Here is a 19,706-nt window from a genome sequence, read left to right on the forward strand (position 1 = left end):
AAATATAGGATCAGAATGTAGACAACTTTCTCATACTGACCTTCTAGGACCCAAGAAGAGTGTGCTCTTCTGAGGCCGTTAGAGGCAATAATTCTGGATTCAGATCCTTCGGGTCTTTGTCTCCTAGAAATAAATAGTTTTTAAAAATCAATAAAGGGGACACATTCTGAGAGTCCATTAGATGATAGAAATGTCAGTTATAACCATTGATTAACGACATATAGAGGGCAGGTAGAGACAAAAGCCACCACCCACCACACACAGTACTTATAGGATATAAAAGTCATTGTTATTGGATAAATCCGTCAAATGGTGAAGAGCAAGGGCTGAGATCTGGGGAGCTGGGGGTTCCAATCTGGTGCCATTTTGTATCCATTGAGTTTCTGACTCTTGGGACACAGGCTTACAGAGGTGTGTTTCCCACTGGGGCTGCGTATGAATCTCTGCCCGGTTCTTGCTCCTATGATGACTCTCTCCTTCGCAGTAGGTGACACAGCAACGACAGGCTGCAGATGGTTTCCCTCTGTGTTTGGACATTGTGCTTGTGCCTGGAGAAACACTGGTGACCCTCCCAGAGCTCTGGATTTCTGTGGGCTCTTTCAAACGACTTCTCCTCCTCTGAATATGGTCCAGACTGATGTCCGATTGGGAAGAACAGCTCTCATTCCAGCCAGAACTCGCACTGAGACTTCGCAAGGGAAGGGCCAATCGCAAGGCCTTCCAGAATTTAGAACCAGAATGTTTAGATTTTTCTCCCTTCCAACTCACAAAGGACACAGATTCCTTTAGCTGTAGGATTCCTGGGTGTGGATGCTCAAGGGGCCGATATTCAACCACAATGAGCTTGGTGGCAATGGAGTTTTGACACATGACACCCAGTTTAAACTCCAACATGCTGATGCTCTTTTCTGTCACATAGTCTGGGCTCAGAACAACAATCATCCTTCTGCTCCTTTGAATGAAGTCAAAAACTGCTTCCACTGTATCTATAGAAAAACGAAGCAAAAAAATAAAATAAAAAGGACAATACCTAGTGAAAACTTATGAACATCTAGTTTCTTACAGACAATAAATATTTGAGATTGAATGGTTTCAGTGATAAATAAGGCCCCTTATTATAAAATATTATCTAAACTCTCTTAGTAATGGTTTGCAAGTATCTGCTACTTTTAAAGATGAGGAATTTTGCTTCCTCAAACTAATTCTAGTTTTGTTTGTATAAGTTTTTGTTTTGTAGTATTCTTCTCTAATGCAGTTATCTGGTGGCATTAGATCTGATAACTTCCACTATTTCAAACACTTCACATTTGTGCTTTCACTACTTTTTATTAATTCAACTTCAATATTTTTAATTCCCCACCTTTCAGGTTATTGAGTATTATCCCCACTTTTATAGTTTTTCTCTGAATAATATTGTTTACTGCTCTCAGGTGGTGGTGCACCTGGTTGAGTTCTCACTTACCATGCGCAAGGACCTGGGCTCTAGCTCCTCGTACCCACCAGGGAAGCTTCATGAGTGGTGAAGTAGTATTCCTCTATCCCTACACACCTTTCAGTTTCTCTCTGTCTTATCAAATTAAAAGAATAAATAAAAATTTACATAAAATTTAAAAAATAGTACTTGTTTTCCCCCAGAATAGTATGCACAGCAGATCTGTACAAAATACTCCAGACATAGTCTTCTTCTTTCTTAGGGATGGACAGTAAGGGATTACTACCTTCTGATATCCATATGACCATATCTTAATACTTAAAATGGTTGGATACAGTACCAGATACTTCATATTACTGTCAAAATTCCCGTGTGTGTGTGTGTGTGTGTGTATGTGTGTGTGTGTGTGCACATGTGTATGCAGACACACATGAAAGTTTGAAAAAATTAGGTTAAAAATCAACTTGAAGGTTTATGGGTAGGAATTATTCAATTAGTTGAGATTTCCAGCAAAGCAATCAATTCTAATAATTACTGAAGTGGATTTGGACAGATTCTAGGAGCTAATGTTCGAGAAGAGTGTTAAGATTAACTCACTGTGAGATTTGGGAGTCTAAACAACCTAATTTTTTAAAGTAAAGGGATTACAAATGTATTAAAACAGTTATTTGCAACTCTGAAACCTGATACTGTAGACACACCATAAGGTTGTATATGAATTTTTGGATTCAGGGGAAACACAGTGATAGGCTGACTTTTTAGTCTGTGAAGACAAGCAGAAAATTTGTAACAAATTTGATCATTAAGAATGTGATCATTATGAGGGAAGGAGCTCTCCTACTGGATCCCTATTACCTAATTTGGGAATGTAACATGAATTTGAAAGGAAATTGAAAGAGACAGCATCAGTTTGAAAAATTCTGTTTTTCTTTTATAAAAAATGTGAGGTATTTGAAAGTTAAGTCTTTTCAAAATGTCTTTTATTTAATAAGACTAGTACAGAGAAAATGACAAAGAGTGGCCAGGACACTGCTCAGCTCAGGCTTAAGGGAGGATTGGTGATCAAACCTGGGACCCCGGAGCCTTAGGGCTGTCTCATCAGCCCTAGAACATTTATTTTTATCTTTTTTAAAATTATTATTATTAGGTGAATTTATCCAAATTCTTTTTTAAATTTATTTTTTATTTAAGAAAGGATAAATTAACAAAACCATAGGGTAGAAGGGGTACAACTCTACACAATTCCCACCACCCAATCTCCATATCCCACCCCCTCCCCTGATAGCTTTCCCATTCTCTATCCCTCTGGGAGCATGGACCCAGGGTCATTGTGGGTTGCAGAAGGTGAAAGGTCTGGCTTCTGTAATTGCTTCCCCGCTGAACATGGGCGTTGACTGGTCGGTCTTTGATAAGTTTAAAGGTTCACTTATCTGGGGCCTAACAGTGGCATAATGGGTAAAGTACACATAGTATTATCCACTCAAGGGGGAACATTTCAGGATTGGTGAAACAGGTCTGCAAGTGTCTCTCCTTTTTCTAGCTCCCTCTCAATTTCTCTCTGTTTTATAGTATGAAAAAAAAAAAAAAAAAAAAGGAAAAACCCGGCAGCCAGAAATGGTGGATTCATAATGTCCCAAAAATACCCTGGAGGCTCACTTACCTCAAAGTCTGTGCTTTTGTTTTCCTTAAAAAATAATTACTTTTGGGGCCAGGTGGTGGCGCACCTGGTTGGGCACACATGTTACAGTGAGCAAGGACCCAGGTTTGAGACCCCAGTCCCCACCTGCAGGGGGAAAGGTTCACAAGTGGTGAAGCAGGGCTGCAGGCGTCTCTCTCCTCTATCACCCCCTTCCCTCTCAATTTCTTACTGCTTCTATCCAATAAATAAATATAATAATTTTTTAATAGTGACTTTAGGGGGCTGGGGGGCGGTGCACTGGGTTAAGGGCACATACAAAGTGCAGGAACCCACTGCAAGAATCCTAGTTGGAGCCCCCCGCTCTCCACCTGCAGAGGGTCACTTCACAAACAATGAAGTTCTGCAGGTGTCTATCTTCCATCTCTACCTCCTCCATCACTCTCAGTTACTCTCTGTCCTATCCAAAACACCTGAAAAAAAATGGCCACTGGAGCAGTGGATTTGTAGTGCAGGCACCGAGTCCCAGCAACAACACTAGAAGCAAAATGATGATGTTGTTGTTGTTGATAATAATAATGATGATAATAATAATAACTGTAGGAAAATATAAGGTCCAGAATAGTAACTTTAGTAAAATAGACATCTACCCATTGAGGAAGTTACTCTTGAAAATAAAACACTATCCTGGATTTTCTACAGAAAAAAATTTTAAGGACCCTGGATTTGGAGTTTGGGCAGTAGTGAAACCAGTAGAATACACAGGTTACTATGGTCAAGGACCTGGTTCAAACTCCTGGTCCTCTCTTGCACAGGGGGTGGGCATGGGGCTTCATGAGTGGTGAACCCATGAGCAGTGCTACAGGTATCTCTATCCCTCCAATTTCTGTCTTTATCCAAAATAAATATTATTAAAAAGCCTATGGATTTGTCTCTAAAAAAATATTGAATCCTATTATTAAAGTGCATGATTTGAAAGAGAAAAATGCTGAAGAATCAGATGTGGTGGTGGAATTCCAGATACTGAATAACAGATGTAGAAGATACTTCTTAATTTTTAAAAAATATCTTTATTTCTTGGATAAAGGCAGCCAGAAGTCAAGAGGGCAGGAGGAGTTAGAGAGGGAGAGAGACAGAGAGTCACCTGTACTTCTGCTTTACCACTCGCAAAGCTTTCCCTGCAGGTGGAGACTGGGGGGCCTGAATGGAGTCCTTGCACATGGTAACATGTATGCTCAACCATGTGCACCACTGCCCACCCCCTTCCCAGGATACTTCTTAGGTGGACATTGTACTGTGTCATGGGATCATCACATAATTAGAAGGAAGCTACTTACTTTACAGAATATTTTGATATCTAAAATACTTTAAGTAATTCATATTCTAGATTATGAATTAACTGTCTTAATAACAAAAATTATTTGTATATGGAGTAATAAATTAAGTTGTTGTATGTGTCTCAGGTATGAGGTATAATTATGGAGCAATGAGACCAGTTTTTGTATGGCACTAAATTGTTAACATTTTCTAATCTTTAACTTGTAAATACTTCAGAACACTTCTCACTTATTTTTTAATATAACTTCTTTTTTACATGTATATTTATTTTCCCTTTTGTTGCCCTTGTTTTTTTTTATTACTGTTGTTGTTATTGGTGTTGTCATTGTTACACAGGACAGAGAGAAATGAAGAGAGGAGGGGAAGACAGAGAGGAGGAGAGAAGATAGACACCTGTAGACCTGCTTCACCACCTGTGAAGCAACTCCCCTGCAGGTGGGGAGCCAGAGTCTCCAACCAGGATCCTTACGCAGCCATGAGCGTTTAACCTGCTGTGCTACCATCTGACTCCCAACACTTTTCATTTTAAAACTCCTAATCTTGGAGGCCAAGCAGTAGCATACCGGTTTAAGTGCACATAGTATAAGGAGCAAGGATCCTTGCAAAGTGCAAGGATAGATCCTGGTTCAAGCCCCCGGGCACCCATCCCCACCTGCAGGGGGGTCACTTCACAAATGGAGAAGCAGGTCTGCAAGTATCTATCCTTCTTTCCCCCTCTGTCTTCCCCCTCCTCTCCCAATAACTCTCTCCTATTCAACAGCAGCAGCAACAATGGAAAAAAGATGGCCTCTAGGAGCAATGGATTCGTTGTGCTGGTACGGAGCCCCAGCAATAACCCCAGAGGCAAAATAAACGACAACAGCAAAACATGGTTTCTCTGGAAGAAAACCAGAGCTATAATAGTCTTCATTTGATATATTACTGGATACTAATAGCAGCAACCCTCTCTATTTTCTACTTTTGTTTCCTAAAATCTGAAGTGTAGAAAATGCTAAGAGCAACTTATTCTAAAACTGTAGATAAATCAAATATTGGTTTCTTCATTTGTTTCTGTATTTATTCTGATATTTTTTAAATAGGGTGGTGCATTGCATCAAAGCAAATGACTACAGAAAAAGTGGGAAAGTTACAGGGGGTGCTGGGGTTTTGGTACAAGAAGAAAAAAAATAGATTGGAGGTGTTTTTCAGATAGCTATCATGAGGATATGAGAAACTATTCCTGTGGCGACAATTGTATATTACCCCTTCATAAAATGACAAAAATGAATACAATGAGATCAAGATTGTCGAGCACATGGTTGACACAATGTAAGTTAATCACTTTAGTTATATTATTACTCTATCTAGTGAACATAACAAATAATGTACAGCCTTAAAGGTTGACTGAATATATATCAACTATTGATGGTATCTTTAAAGAATCCCCATAATACCTGGATTTGTTAGATGGCAACAAGCCTTTTAAAATCCAGTCAGTTCAGTTTAAAAGAGAGGCTGCTAAAAATACTATTGAAACATTTGATCTCCCATCTAAGTTTTAAGAATACTTCATATTTTGGGAGGAGAAACATATATAAGATAAACTGTTTTTTTAATTGTTTTGTTTAATTTTTTAATATTTATTTATTTATTTTCCTTTTTTGTTGCCCTTGTTGTTTTCATTGTTGTTGTAGTTGTTAGAACAGAGAGAAATGGAGAGAGGAGGGGAAGACAGAGAGGGGAAGGGAAAGACACCTGCAGACCTGCTTCACCGCCTGTGAAGTGACTCCCCTGCAGGTGGGGAGCTGGGGGCTCAAACCGGGATCCTTACTCTGGTCCTTGTGCTTTGCGCCACGTGCGCTTCACCTGCTGCACTACCGCCCGACACCCAAGATAAACTATTTTTTAATGTTATTCCTATCATTCTGTGAATTTCTTTTTGTCAAATACCTTATATTTGAAAATGACTAACAAAAATACTCTGAGTTAACAAGGTCACTAGTAGCCATAGAACCATGCTGTCCAACTTATTGAAATAGGAACTGCTGACAGTGAAGCTACAAAGTAATTTCTTCAGGTTTTTAAACATATTTAAACTCCTTACCACTCATGCATTGCACAAGTCCATCTATAAAATCTCAATAAGACCCATCAGATCTGTACTATACGCCTCTAGTTATAGTGACATTAAAAAAATCTTTAAATCTGCTTTTGGGGGTGCAGGTGGTGTACCTAGTTGAGCGCAATGTTACAACGCATAAGGACCCAGTTTTGAACCCCCTGTCCCTGCTTGTAGGGGGAAAGATTTGAGAGTGATGAAGCAGTGTTGCAGGTGTCTATCTCTCTCCCTCTCTACCATCCCCTGCCTTTTGATTTCTGGCTGTCTCCAATAAGTAAATAAATAAAGATAATAAAAAAATAAAAAAATTGCTTTAGGATAGTTTCTAACTGAATAAAAATTGGTTTTAATTTTTATACATTCACTGACCCTAAGCCTAGTTGTTGGAGACTGGTTAAAGAGGAAAATTCTTAGGGATCCTGGTGGTGGTGCACCTGGTTTAATGTACATGTTATAATGCACAAGAATCCAGGTCTGAGCCCCACGTCCCCACCTGAAGGGGGAAAGCTTTGAGTGGTGAAGCAGGGTAGCAAGTGTCTCTCTGTCTCTCTTCCTCTTTATATCCCCTTCCCTCTTGATTTCTGACTGTCTCTATCTAGCAAATAAAAATTATATAAAAAAGTTAAAAAGAGGATAATTATTCAATAAAAATATTTTTAGTAAGATCCCCAGCTTAGTTCTGAGAACCAAATAAATACTCCTGGAATAAATTAATAGGAATTAAAAAGAAAATTCTTAGGGAGTCAGGCAGTAGCACAGCAGGTTAAATGCAGGTGGCACAAAGCTCAAGGAGTGGCGTAAAGATACCGGTTAGAGCCCCTGGCTCTCCACCTGCAGGAGGGTCGCTTCACAAGCGGTGAAGCAGGTCTGCAGGTGTCTATCTTTCTCTCCCCCTCTCTGTCTTCCCCATCTCTCTCAATTTCTGTCCTCTCCAACAACAATGACATCAATAACAACAGCAATAATAACCACAACAATAAAATAACAAGGGCAACAAAAGGGAATAAATAAATAAATATTTTAAAAAATTAAAAAAGAAAGTTCTTATATTGCTACAAATGTAATATTATTAAATGAAAAGAAAATGTATTTCTAAATATGAATTATTAATTTATTTGAAACTGTAATAAAGCAATGTATCCATTATCAAAATAATCATTTTCTAACTAAATATAGGACATTTTAAAACTTGATTTAAAAGCAGTTGTCTTGGGGCTGAATATATAAAAGACAAGCAATTTCTGTAAGTTACCCAAATTTCAAGTTGACAAAAAATGAATAGGCTTATTTGTTTAAAAAATACCCTCCACACACACCCCCCCCCCCACATCTGGTATAGTAGGATAATCCACTTTAACTAAATGATTCCCTTACTTGCATGTAAACAAAACATTTCTTGATATGAAATTTCCATTTCTTTCAAAAAAGAAACACAATAAATGTAATCTATGACATAAATTTTATAAATGTACTGTTAATTCGGTTTATCATCATCTTTTACCCAAACATGAACATAAAGACATAAAAGTCATGCACAAATAAAATTTAATGCTGAAAATAAATGGTTTATTTTTAAAATAAACAAATTTACAAATCAAATGGAAGATGAAAAGTACAAATGTTTATGAATAAAATAAAAAGATAATCGTAAAACATTAGAACCTATGGAAAGAAAATAGATAATTAACAAATGGAGAATGAGTTTTGTTTCCCAAACAATGGAGTGCTTATTTATTAGATTCTTAGGGAACCATCTAAGTTACAATATAGAAAAAAAAAGTAAATCAATTTTATATTACTGTATAATTAGACAATCTATATACCATGGTTCTTGGTTAACTTGGGTAGAGAAGGTCTAAATATATTTTTTAATATTATAGATATGGGATTTTTTTTTAAACATTAGAATTTCTTCTTGCCTTTTACAGTATAAGCTATTTCTCCTCATCTCTCAAATACTATGTATTGAGCATCTTCTGAGACATAAAATATACAAACAAAATCTTGTAAAAATTTTCAGGATGATTTAGACTTGAGATGTATTGCATTTTATCACTTGGTAAAGTTCAGGAACAAGGGCAGGAATATAAATAGAAAATACCTAAAAGTTTCTAGGGCTACCCAAGGGCAGGTAGAATACATACGCAGAAGTGCAACAGTACACAACAATTGCAAGACAATGAATGGTCTCTTTGTAATGAGACTATCCCTCATTTTCCTAAAGTTCATCAAGGAACTAATACTCAAAGTTTATCTGAAGTCTGCTCACCTCCAGTCTTACAAGTAGAGGACTACTAGGAAGAGCAATTATGGTTTATAATAAGGAAAAACATTATCAAGACTAAAAACTTAGATCCAAACATGACTTCATACCATAGTTTTGTAGTCAAAAATTCAGGAAATCGCCTTCAATTTTAATAATCAGTAATTCCACGATGAAGCTATAATTTATTATGAACTTTATTACTACTGAGTGACACCTAAATACAGGAGCTAATTATAGACTTGCTTATTAATGATCATACTATTGGGACCAGGGTTTCTTAAAGTTATGATTTGGAGTGTTTCATAGGATATCTTGGATCATTTCTAGATATCTTATTTTTTCTTTCCTTTTTACTCAGTACTCCAAATTGAGATTTTTCTCTCTAATGCTTGGACACTGAGATTAACATGGCTTAGTTTCTACATGTGTGTGCTCGGAGCACAGCAGATCGTCAGTTAAGGCCTAAGTACTGGCTACTGCTTAGCAGTGGCCATGGAAACTTTGTGCACAACAGATTCCACTGTACTCAGTTCAACTGTAGCAGTAATAAATTATCTATACTAATTTAGGTAAGGCAAGACCTAATGACAACTAACACTCTGAGCAGTGAATTCACAAATAATACTAGTAGGCAGAAAATACTGACACGAAAACATATAATATTCGCTGGGCAAGAATTCCAGTTTTTTGTACTATTATAATCCAGTAGTTTAGAATATTGTGCCACTGGCAAAGTTAAAGTTATAAGCATATATGTATATACACACATATGCAATTCCTGTATATAAATAGCTTTAAGCATACATGCACACATATATATGTCTGCATATGTGTGTATATATATAATTCATATGTGTGTATATATATATTAATCTTTATGTAACACAGATATTCAACACTTTGTAAACTCTGGACTTTTTCCACTTTTTCAAATTTTAAGAAAAGTACGATTTAACTAAAAACAAACTAAAACAAGTTCCACTGACAAAGATTCTTCACACTGGTTTGGTGTGGAGTTTAATTTCTCCCATAAAAACAATAAAGAGAATATATACTCTGGTTAATTCTCTTGGGATATTAATGCCAAAAATAACTCTCAAGCTCATTTCCCAGTGAGTGGAGAAGTCTAATTTCCACACCTTACAGTGAGGAGACAGAAACATATAAGAAGTCACTTTTCCTACTAGTTACATCAGTTAGCAGAGTTGAGATTAAAAGACAAATTGCCAAAAACCCTGTTCTCTGTGCTTTCCAAAATCTCACTTGTCAGAAAATGACTAAAAAAAGTATTTTGCTTTCATTTTTCTCTCCATTAGCACCATTAAGAGAAGTTACTATCAGATCAAAGGGAGTGTGGAGCCACATGAAAAACTGAAATCACTATACAAGGTATAGTATATAGGGGAATGGGATAAATATGAGTTGACCGACAAATATTATAGAGCTTCCTGTCGTGCACAACTAAGATCTATTTCTCTCAAGTTGAAAACTATGACATGAATTACCTGAGATAAAGGGAAAAAGAGTTTAGTAGAAGAAAATGCTGGCAAGCTCTTTCAATCAACTATAAGGAGGTTTTGCTCCTAAATTGGCATCGGTCTTGATGCCACCCTGCATTATGTAGCTGCATAAGAGCTAATCATCTTCAGTGAAAATAAATGTAGGATCTGATCACATTGTTAAGGAAAGAATAACAATAAGAGAAAACTGTAATTATAAGCTTACAGTGACTCTGGTAGCAGGTGACTTTTCTTTAAGAGATTCTAAGTTCATAGCAAACTCCACAACATGTATGATCAGACAAGGAGAATAAAGAAAGAATAGAGATGCATAGGAAAAAGATTGGGATGTAGAAATTTAAAAAAAGGTCACATCAGTAAGGCCTGTGCAAAGAACACAGTGACACTAGAAACTGTTGACAGACTAGTGGCACTACCATCCTAAACCTTAGTCTTGCTTAAGGGAGCAAACTGGACACTCAGTCACCCTGAATTTATCCCTATGAGGAAGTTTCAATAGAATTATTTTCTGGTTTTGAAGGAATAATTTGTGAATAAAGAAGGGGAGACCCTTCCTGAAGTACTCTAGGCTCTTGTGTATCTTTCATTGACCCTTTCATACATTTTTCAAGGATGAATAGGAGAGACCCTGCTCGCCACTTCTAGACCACCTGGAAATTTTCTTCACTGGCATAGCCACCTGCAGCTGCTTCCAGAACCTGCCCTGTGGATACTTGGATTTCTCCCCTTTCCATTTAATGACCGTAAGCACCGTCTTAGCCCTCTTCAGCTCTTTCACCTTCGTCTCCTTCACAGCTTTGTACTGTACTAAAATGACGTTGATGTTGCCCCGAGAGGCCATGTTTTCTAGGCCAGCCTTGAGCTCCAGGAGGGCTTGGGTTCCCTGGAGTACGTAGTTGGGGCTTAGGACAACCAGGAGGCGTCTGCTTTTCTGAATGAAGCTCAAGGTCTCATCTGTGACAACTGGGAAAGAAAACACCATGGGGATTAGTGTTGGCCAAGAAATCCCCCAAAACATGGGGTTTAGAGAGACGTTAGGATAACAGCCTGAAATCCAAGGTAAGATTTTTTGGCACTTTGAACAACTTAATTCTTAAACCTATCCATTCTACTGACAAAAAAAAAAAAAAAAAAAAAAAAAACTCCTTAAAAAGAACAGAAATTAATGTACATATTTCTGTAATTTTGGTCTTCAAGAGTTTTATTTGGGATATGAGTTAAGATGAGTTGTACCAAAATCACTTTTTCTTCCAAAATATACCCATGTAACAACTCTGTAGTACCAATGGACATCTCTAAAATTATGCATTTCATTATGATTATTTTTGGTAGAGAGAGAGAGAGGGAGAGACAGAGAGAGAGAAAAGATGAATCACAGCACTCAAGTTTCCTTCAGTGGAATGGGGACAAGGCTTGAAAGGGGGGCAAAACAGGACAAAGCAGTACACTATCCAAATGAGCTATTTAATGGGCCAAAAGACCTACATTCCAGAGTTTCTCTCTGTTGCAAAGTCCCTATCCACTCAGACAGGAATAGGAACATTAAAAAAAAAAAAGTCTAGCCAATTGAGTAGCGATTTAGTTGGCATCACATTATCAGTTCATCAATCTATGAAGCTGTCTACTCTGGAGCCAAATTTAATCCATGAATTAGTTAAAAAAGAAAAAGAAAATCAAAAAATTAGTCCATGGATCTTTCTCCTTAATTTCCTATCATTCCTATGAAGCCACGTGTTTTAGCAGCTGCTAGCTGATGTGTTTGCCTTCACTAACAGTCCAATGCTTATTTGGGGTCAAAAAATTAGGAAAAGAAAAATGCAGGGAAATGGAAATTCACTATAATTTTATTCTGTTCTCAAGGGTTCTGATTAGATCCTGTCACTAATGTCTTGGGATTAATCCATCTCCATGAGTTCCCTTATTGAAGATTATAAAATCCTTTACTTGGGATTCAGATGGGAGCCAATTCCATGGAATGCACTAGTGTTGTTCAGAGTTATTTCATGGCTTACCAAATGCCTCCAAGAAGCTGAATTTTCCCCTAATAATCACAAGTTCAAGTCAGTTTAAAAAAGACTGATTTAAAAATAGTATGTGAAGCCTGAGAGAGAATGCAGGAATAAGTAATAGTCTACTCCAAGCAGCATAGCTGGATGTCGACCATGTATAAGCATAGAAAGAGAACTAGAGGTAATGAACATTAGGAAGAGCAGCAGAGAGAATGCAAGGATAAGAAAAATCACCGTCACGTCATAACTTGAATTTTCCAAAGAACTATCAACCCTCATTAATGGGTTTTACATGGTTGACAGATTGCATATATGTATATAATTTTCCACACAGCAGACAAATCTCTCTTGATGTCTGTATAAGCAAATACATGGATGAATAAATAATTTAGAATTTTAAATCCTATAATGGGTGGAATTCATCTCTCACTTGTATATCAAATAGTCATTTCCTACAAAATTGTGCTGAAAAGAGATTATCTGCTGTAGGTCATAAGCATGTTGGTCTTTTGCATGATGGCTGGGGTAGTAAAACAAGAAAATTAGCTAATTTAAAATGAGGAGGAAAATTATCTCCTCTATATACCAATTACATATATATATATATATATATATATATATATATATATAAACTTTAAAACATGAAATATTAACATTAGGTGGAATGTTGGTAAGCAATTTAGTGTTGAAAATTAGAATTATTACATGCATTTTAACAGCATAAAGGTTTTACAGTGGACTTAGGAATGTTATTATGTATTTATTTAAAAAAATCTCAAATGGGGAGTCGGGCAGTAGCACAGCAGGTTAAGCGCATGTGGCACAAAGCACAAGGACTGGCATAAGAATCCTGGTTCCCCACCTGCAGGGGAGTCGCTACACAGGTGGTGAAGTAGGTGTGTAGGTATCTATCTTTCTCTCCCCCTCTCTGTCTTCCCCTCCTTTCTCCATTTCTCTCTGTCCTGTCTAACAACGATGACATCAATAACAACAACAATAGCTACAACAACAATAAAAAGACAACAAGGGCAACAAAAGAGAAAATAAATAAATAAATAAATAAATAAAAACTCAAATGGACCATCAATTTTTGAGCTGCTATGCGCACCCAAAAGAGGTGTAGTTTTATTTTTAAAGTATTCAACAATTAAATATTTTTTAAAAATCTACTAGAACATACTAGTAATAGTTCTACTATATAAGATGACAGAAAGGAGAAACAAACCCAAGGAAAAGGGAAATTTGATAAGCACTGCTCTGTTAGAAAAAGTGATGAAAGGGAAACAGTCTAATATGATCAGCGAGTAAGATAAAAGAGTCCATGCATTCTCTTTTGCAGTTCAGTTTTGGTAAAATTAAACTCTAGAATTAGTTAAAAACATTAGACCCTGCATTTATAAAAAAATAATAAAACAAAAAACTAACCTAGAGAAATTAATTTATATTAATATAATTCTTATGATATATAAATGCGAGCACATGGAACAGTTAAAGCTGCGGAATTAAATCTAGAGTAATCTTCTTTATAGTTATACTTTTCTTTTTTAAATTTTATTACCTTTATTTATTTAACAGACACAGCCAGAAACTGAGAGGAGAGGGGATGCAGAGGGGAGGGAGACAGATAGATGACTGCAGCACGGCTTAACCACTTATGAAGCTTCTCTCCCTGCAGGTAGGGATTAGGGACTTAAACTGTAACATGTACGCCCAACCAGGTGTGTGACCACCCAGCCCCCTATATTTATACTTTTCTGACATCACCTCTTTAAGTTTATATGGGAACCTCGTGTAATACCATAAACTGCACTTGCATAGTTTACATCCACCAATGTAGATTCAGTCATACAGAAGTATCTGTCTCCTACACTAAAGAATGAAACTTTAAATGTTAAAGATACCAACACAGGTCTGTGCCATGGTAGTTAACATGAATGACTGCTAAAGTACCCTTTTGTCTTTCCAGGTAGCATCACTTGTACCCATATGAAATACCTACTTCCCCCAGGCAGACTGTCTCGGTCAAAGATGCACAGCTTGTATCCAAATTCATTCTCCAAAACTCCACGGAGGGTAAGTAGCACAAATTCTTCTTCTTCAGCATTTCTTGCATAGGATACATAAATATCATATTCCTTTCCATCTAGCAAAAAGAATGACAGATCAACTATGATTAGGGAAAATTCTCAATATTATTGCATTGTTCTTAAGCTTTTGAAGATTAGTCATTTTCATTTTTAGCTGTATAAATTATCTGACAGATTTCAGTGTGATTTCCCCTCTTGTGACAGATCTCTAGGCAAAATGACTATTTTAAGGTATAATTGCCAATTTATCTGATGTGTCTATTCTCATCTTACTAGGTTCATTATTACAGAATAGATGAGTGAGGTTTGGCCCATTCAACTATGAATTAGCAGAATTAGGAAGCAAATAGTCACAGAAGCTGGCAATTAATACCATACAGGCCATTTCTAGTTCATGTCCTAATATATTGTTCATTAATTTATTATAATAATAAGTTGAGTGAAATATTTAGAAACTTTCTAAAATATTTATACCTGAAAATAACCACCAAAAATAGCTTGATTTAACAAGCCAACATTTCTCAAAATGATCCATTTATAGAAATCACCACCTCTCATTACAAACAAAGGTCCCATGTTTCTGTCAAAAACCTAATCGATGATCATTTTTGGGGGGTGGATCTAAGAAGCTGTGCAAATAATTTATTCTTGTGAAGCCAATCAAGTTTTCATTAGAGCAGTGTTTTTGAAACTTACCACTTGAGAACATTGCTAAAGTATAAATTCTGGCTCAGAAAAGGGACTAAGTATTAAATTAGGACCTTGCCCTCAACTTGGATCAACAACAGTAGAGAATGTAACATCCTCCAAAGGGAACGTAGACAACATACTCTATGCTATACCTGAGGAAGATGGGTCAATATTGGGGCAGCTTGTTCCTACTCATGACTGCAGAATGTGAACTCAGATATACAGGGATGCAGAGGTCACATAGACTCCTAAGCTGAATATGGACCCCAGACCAAATCAAATTGATGGGGTTTACAGTTAACAATATTTATACCCCTTCTCCATATTAGGGAGCTACACTCTTCCCTGATCCAGCTTTCTGTCCCTTTTCCAGCTATGACATCATCTCCCTGGACAATAACTTGGATCCATCTACATATCAGATTTCAGGCTCAGAGAAAAAAAAACTAATATAACAGGCCCTTTGAAATATAATTAAAATATGCCTACTAGCTATCTACAAAATGAAGGACCCCCCCCAACACTGCACTATTCCAGCCTTTAGGTCCATGATTGTTCAACAATTTGTTTGGCTTTGTATGTTAACTCTCTTTTCAGCCACCAGGTTCCAGATGCTAGCATGATGCCAACCAGACTTCCCTGGAAAGACAACCACACCAATGTGTCCTGGCGCTCTGCTTCTCTAGAGCCCCACCCTACTAGGGAAAGAGAAAGACATTCTGGGAGTATGGATCGACCAGTCAACGCCCATGTTCAGTGGGGAAGCAATTACAGAAGCCAGACCTTCCTCCTTCTGCATCCCACAATGACCCTGCATCCCATACTCCCAGAGGGATAAAGAATAGGAAAGCTATCAGGGGAGGGTATGGGATACAAAGATCTGGTGGTGGGAATTCTGTGGAGTGTACCCTCTTATCCTATGGTTTTGTTAATGTCTCCTTTTTTGAATAAATACAAAAATATTTAAAAAATAAAATCATCCTTTTAATAAATTCCCACGTGACAGTGACACCTCATTTGCACAAAAGACAAATTCACTGTCCAATTCAGCAGCCCATGCCCCAACTGATTATTTAACTCTGGAGTTGAGTTATGCTATATGTATAAGATTTAATACGTACTAAAATTTCAAAGACACTTAGTAAGAAAATCCAACTTAATCCTCTCCATTAATATTTAACACAAAGAAAATTGTAGACTGAGTAAGCTGTAATGCATCAAAGCAAAGGACTCTGAGGAAGGAAGAGATTGGAGGGACTGGAGAAGGCCTTGGGATCCAGCTGTATGACGGTGAAAAAGATTCTAAATTAGAAATGAGAGTGTTTTGCAGGCACCTATCATAGGGACATGTGAAACTGTGTCCATGTGCCAATAATTGTATTGTAAACCATTAACCCCCCAATAGAATGATAAAACCCCCAACAATGATGACAACAATAAGTACAACAACAATAAAGAAAAAGACAAGAAGGGCAACAAAAGGGAAAATAGATAAAAATTTTAAAAAGAATAATAAAAAACCTTTTAACATTAATTCATGCTAAATTTTAATGTGTTCATGGTAAATAAGATATTATTGAAATTAAATTTACTTTTTATTTTACGTTTTAGTGTGACCCCTAAAATTTTTTAATTATGTTATCTGGTTACTGCTAATTTTCTAATTGGGATATGCTATTCCAGGCTAAAACAGAGAATAAAACCCTGTATATCAAACATTAGAGAAAATTCTTATGAGTAATTTTCGAAACAAATATTACAATGCTTGAACTCTCCAAGTAAGCTAGGTTTAGTCAAATAAACATCTTGTCTAAAGATGAGAATAAAAGAGACTTATATCAAATCTTCATTACTCACCTAAAATGGTTTCATCCGTTCCAAAATGAGCCCTATAAAACAGGACCATTTCTAGCCAATAGACATGGTAAACAACAATGAGAATTACTACTAGCAGGATGGTGGCTCCAAATCCACAAGCTAGTTCCACAGTGTATCTTGGCGGTATAACTGAAATAACAACAAAGAGAGAGATTTGACTTTCACATACTGATCACTGAGACCCACCAACCTGCCAGCAGCTAGATAAGACAAGCAGTTGAGCCACACATCTGCTTTATATGTGTGAACAAGCAAAAAAAAAAATACGGTAAGATTTAAGTACTATGTTTAATACTACACAGTATAATTATCTTTTTGTTTGTTTCCAGCACCTGCCATTAGGTGATATGAGGTAATTCAAATAAACACTGATAATATACAAACTAAAACAGAATCTTAGCTTTGGGAATGATTTAGAAAGTTCCTCACTTCTTGAATCTCTTCAAAAAATGCATTAAAAATATAAAACTATATCCTCTGCTTTCCTATCTTTTTGGATGGAATGCTAACTAATACTACTAGAATTAGCATGATATTTGTAGGGAAGTTAAATTGAGCAAAAGTCTTACTGTATATCTTTAGTCCTAATTGAATCCTCTTGTCCAGAACCATATGGAAGAAATTTAATTCCTTTTTTTAAAACTGAAAATAGGCCAAAAATGTTTATCAAGAAAGCATATGTTCATAGAGGTCATCCATGTGCTACTGAGTATGACTATCTCTGAAGGAATTTCCAAGCTCTATAGAGCTAGGATATGCATTACAAAGACTGGTGTGTAATATTTAGGTGTGAACACATTTCCACATCATCTGTTTATTTTCATATGATAGGCATCTATTTTTTTTGAAATTATCAGAAAAAGAGAAAATCCAAATTACCCAGCTTAGCCTTGTAAACAAGGTCTGTCACAATCAAATCACCTACCACCTCTCTCATTTACTATTGTCCTTTCCTGAAGAAATGAGGCAGATTTGGCATTTTTGTCTTTATTTATGCTATAGTTTCTGCTTTGACAAATAGTGATTCTATTTCTTTAATTCACATCCACATTATAATGTCACTATTTTGTAAAGGTTTTTCTATAATAAAACTTATCATGACCTAACCTCTGCCTGGTAGATAGTCCTACTCTTCTCCTCATTTCTAATCTTATTACAGTGTTTTTATTGTATGTAGATTTGTCTACAATTTTCTAGAAATATGTATCCAAACCTTTATTTAGCTACATTGCAAGCTTGTGATAATGAAGGTCAAGAGATAGAAGATCTAACAAGGAGTGACTTAAATTATTAATTAGTTAATAGGTTAATTGCTTATTCACATTTACTATACGCCAAAAGCAAGTGGAGACAGAATAGTGAAAAAGAAAGAAAAGGTATCTGTTTACTTAGTACTAATATTTAATGTAGGCAAGTATATGTGAAAATAAATAAAATAATAAAATTCAGATCATTATAGCTATCAGAAAAGTCATGATGCATTCTTGCATAGAAAACATAAAAGTAAGTCACGACTTCACTGGCAACCCAATGTAAACAAAATAGCTAGGGTGATGTTTTGGACATGGTAGATACAGGAAAAATACACTAAATAGAATAGGGAGCAAATGTTCCTGTGAGTAACTAAATATTGTAGCTTTTCTGTTTGCCCAGACAAAGCATAAAATTATTTTTTTCAAGTCTGGAATTGTTAGTGAATTTTCCTAACTTCAGTGTTCAGAGACCACCGCAGAAGACTACCATGAAATTCAATTTCTTTTTTTTTTTTTTTTTGCGTTTCTACTTCTTTTTTTTTTTTTACATGCATAACATTCCCCAGATTCCCATTTAACAATACAACCCCCACTATTTCATCATTTTTCATGGATCTGTATTCTTCCCACCCACCCACCCACCCCAGAGTCTTTTACTTTGGTGTAATACTCCAATTCCATTTCAGGTTTGACTTGTGTTTTCTTTTCTAATCTTGTTTTTCAACTTTGGCCTGAGAGTGAGATCATCCCGTATTCATCTTTCTGTTTCTGACTTATTTCACTCAACATGATTTTTTCAAGGTCCATCCAAGATCGGCTGAAAACGGTGAAGTCACCATTTTTTACAGCTGAGTAGTATTCCATTGTGTATATATACCACAACTTGCTCAGCCACTCTGATTATACATCAGTGGAAAAATCTTTTACGACAATAATGAGGAATGATAAGTAGTCTGAAGTTGAGCCTGGAGCTCTCCAATTAAAATTTCTAGTTTGAGGTTGATTGTCCAAAATTCAGTATACTACCACAGTGATGGTTTGTGACTCAACAGTGAAGATGTATGATCCGTACCTTTCTACTCATTCTATGTATAATGGTGCTTTGAAATAAGAAGACTCCATCATAAAAAGCTAGATGTTTATTAGTGTAGTTGTTGAAAATTTACTAAGATCAATCTGGTAGCTGTTATGAAAGATTCTGTGTCCTTGATATTTCTCTGGACCTGCTCTCTGTATTTACATTGGGGTAATTACTTACCATCTTCATTATTTGATCAGCTATTTTAACACCCTCTGGATGAACACTTTGTAACAGGAGAGAAAAAATTCATGACTGAAATGAAATTTTTAATATCAGTAGATACATTGCTCAATGATTAAGAGATCAGTTGCCCTCATAAATTTCCCCGCTGCCACATTCATTGTACTCTGCTTATTTTATTTCTAACTGTGATTTTAAATGTTTTATTTTAATATGTTTCATATTACAGACTGTACTT

General features: G+C 36.2%; 1 protein-coding gene across 4 annotated transcripts in view; it reads right to left on the reverse strand.

The window, feature by feature from the left end:
- Nucleotides 1-252: 252 nt before the first annotated feature.
- IL1RAP (interleukin 1 receptor accessory protein) overlaps nucleotides 253-19,706 on the reverse strand; it is a 167,797-nt gene continuing 148,343 nt past the window's right edge. For 3 of the 4 annotated variants that reach the window (XM_016189357.2, XM_060198507.1, XM_060198508.1), the window contains 3 exons: nucleotides 16,934-17,083; nucleotides 14,299-14,442; nucleotides 253-986 (listed from right to left, as the gene is read on the reverse strand). In XM_016189357.2, the coding sequence (XP_016044843.1) occupies nucleotides 268-986; nucleotides 14,299-14,442; nucleotides 16,934-17,083 (1,013 nt within the window). In that variant the 3' untranslated portion in view covers nucleotides 253-267. Of the gene's footprint in view, nucleotides 987-10,055; nucleotides 11,254-14,298; nucleotides 14,443-16,933; nucleotides 17,084-19,706 lie in introns of those variants that run through there. The other variant, XM_060198509.1, reaches the window with a different exon arrangement.

The sequence above is a fragment of the Erinaceus europaeus genome, chromosome 9 (assembly GCF_950295315.1).
Source record: "Erinaceus europaeus chromosome 9, mEriEur2.1, whole genome shotgun sequence".
NCBI lineage: Eukaryota > Metazoa > Chordata > Mammalia > Eulipotyphla > Erinaceidae > Erinaceus > Erinaceus europaeus.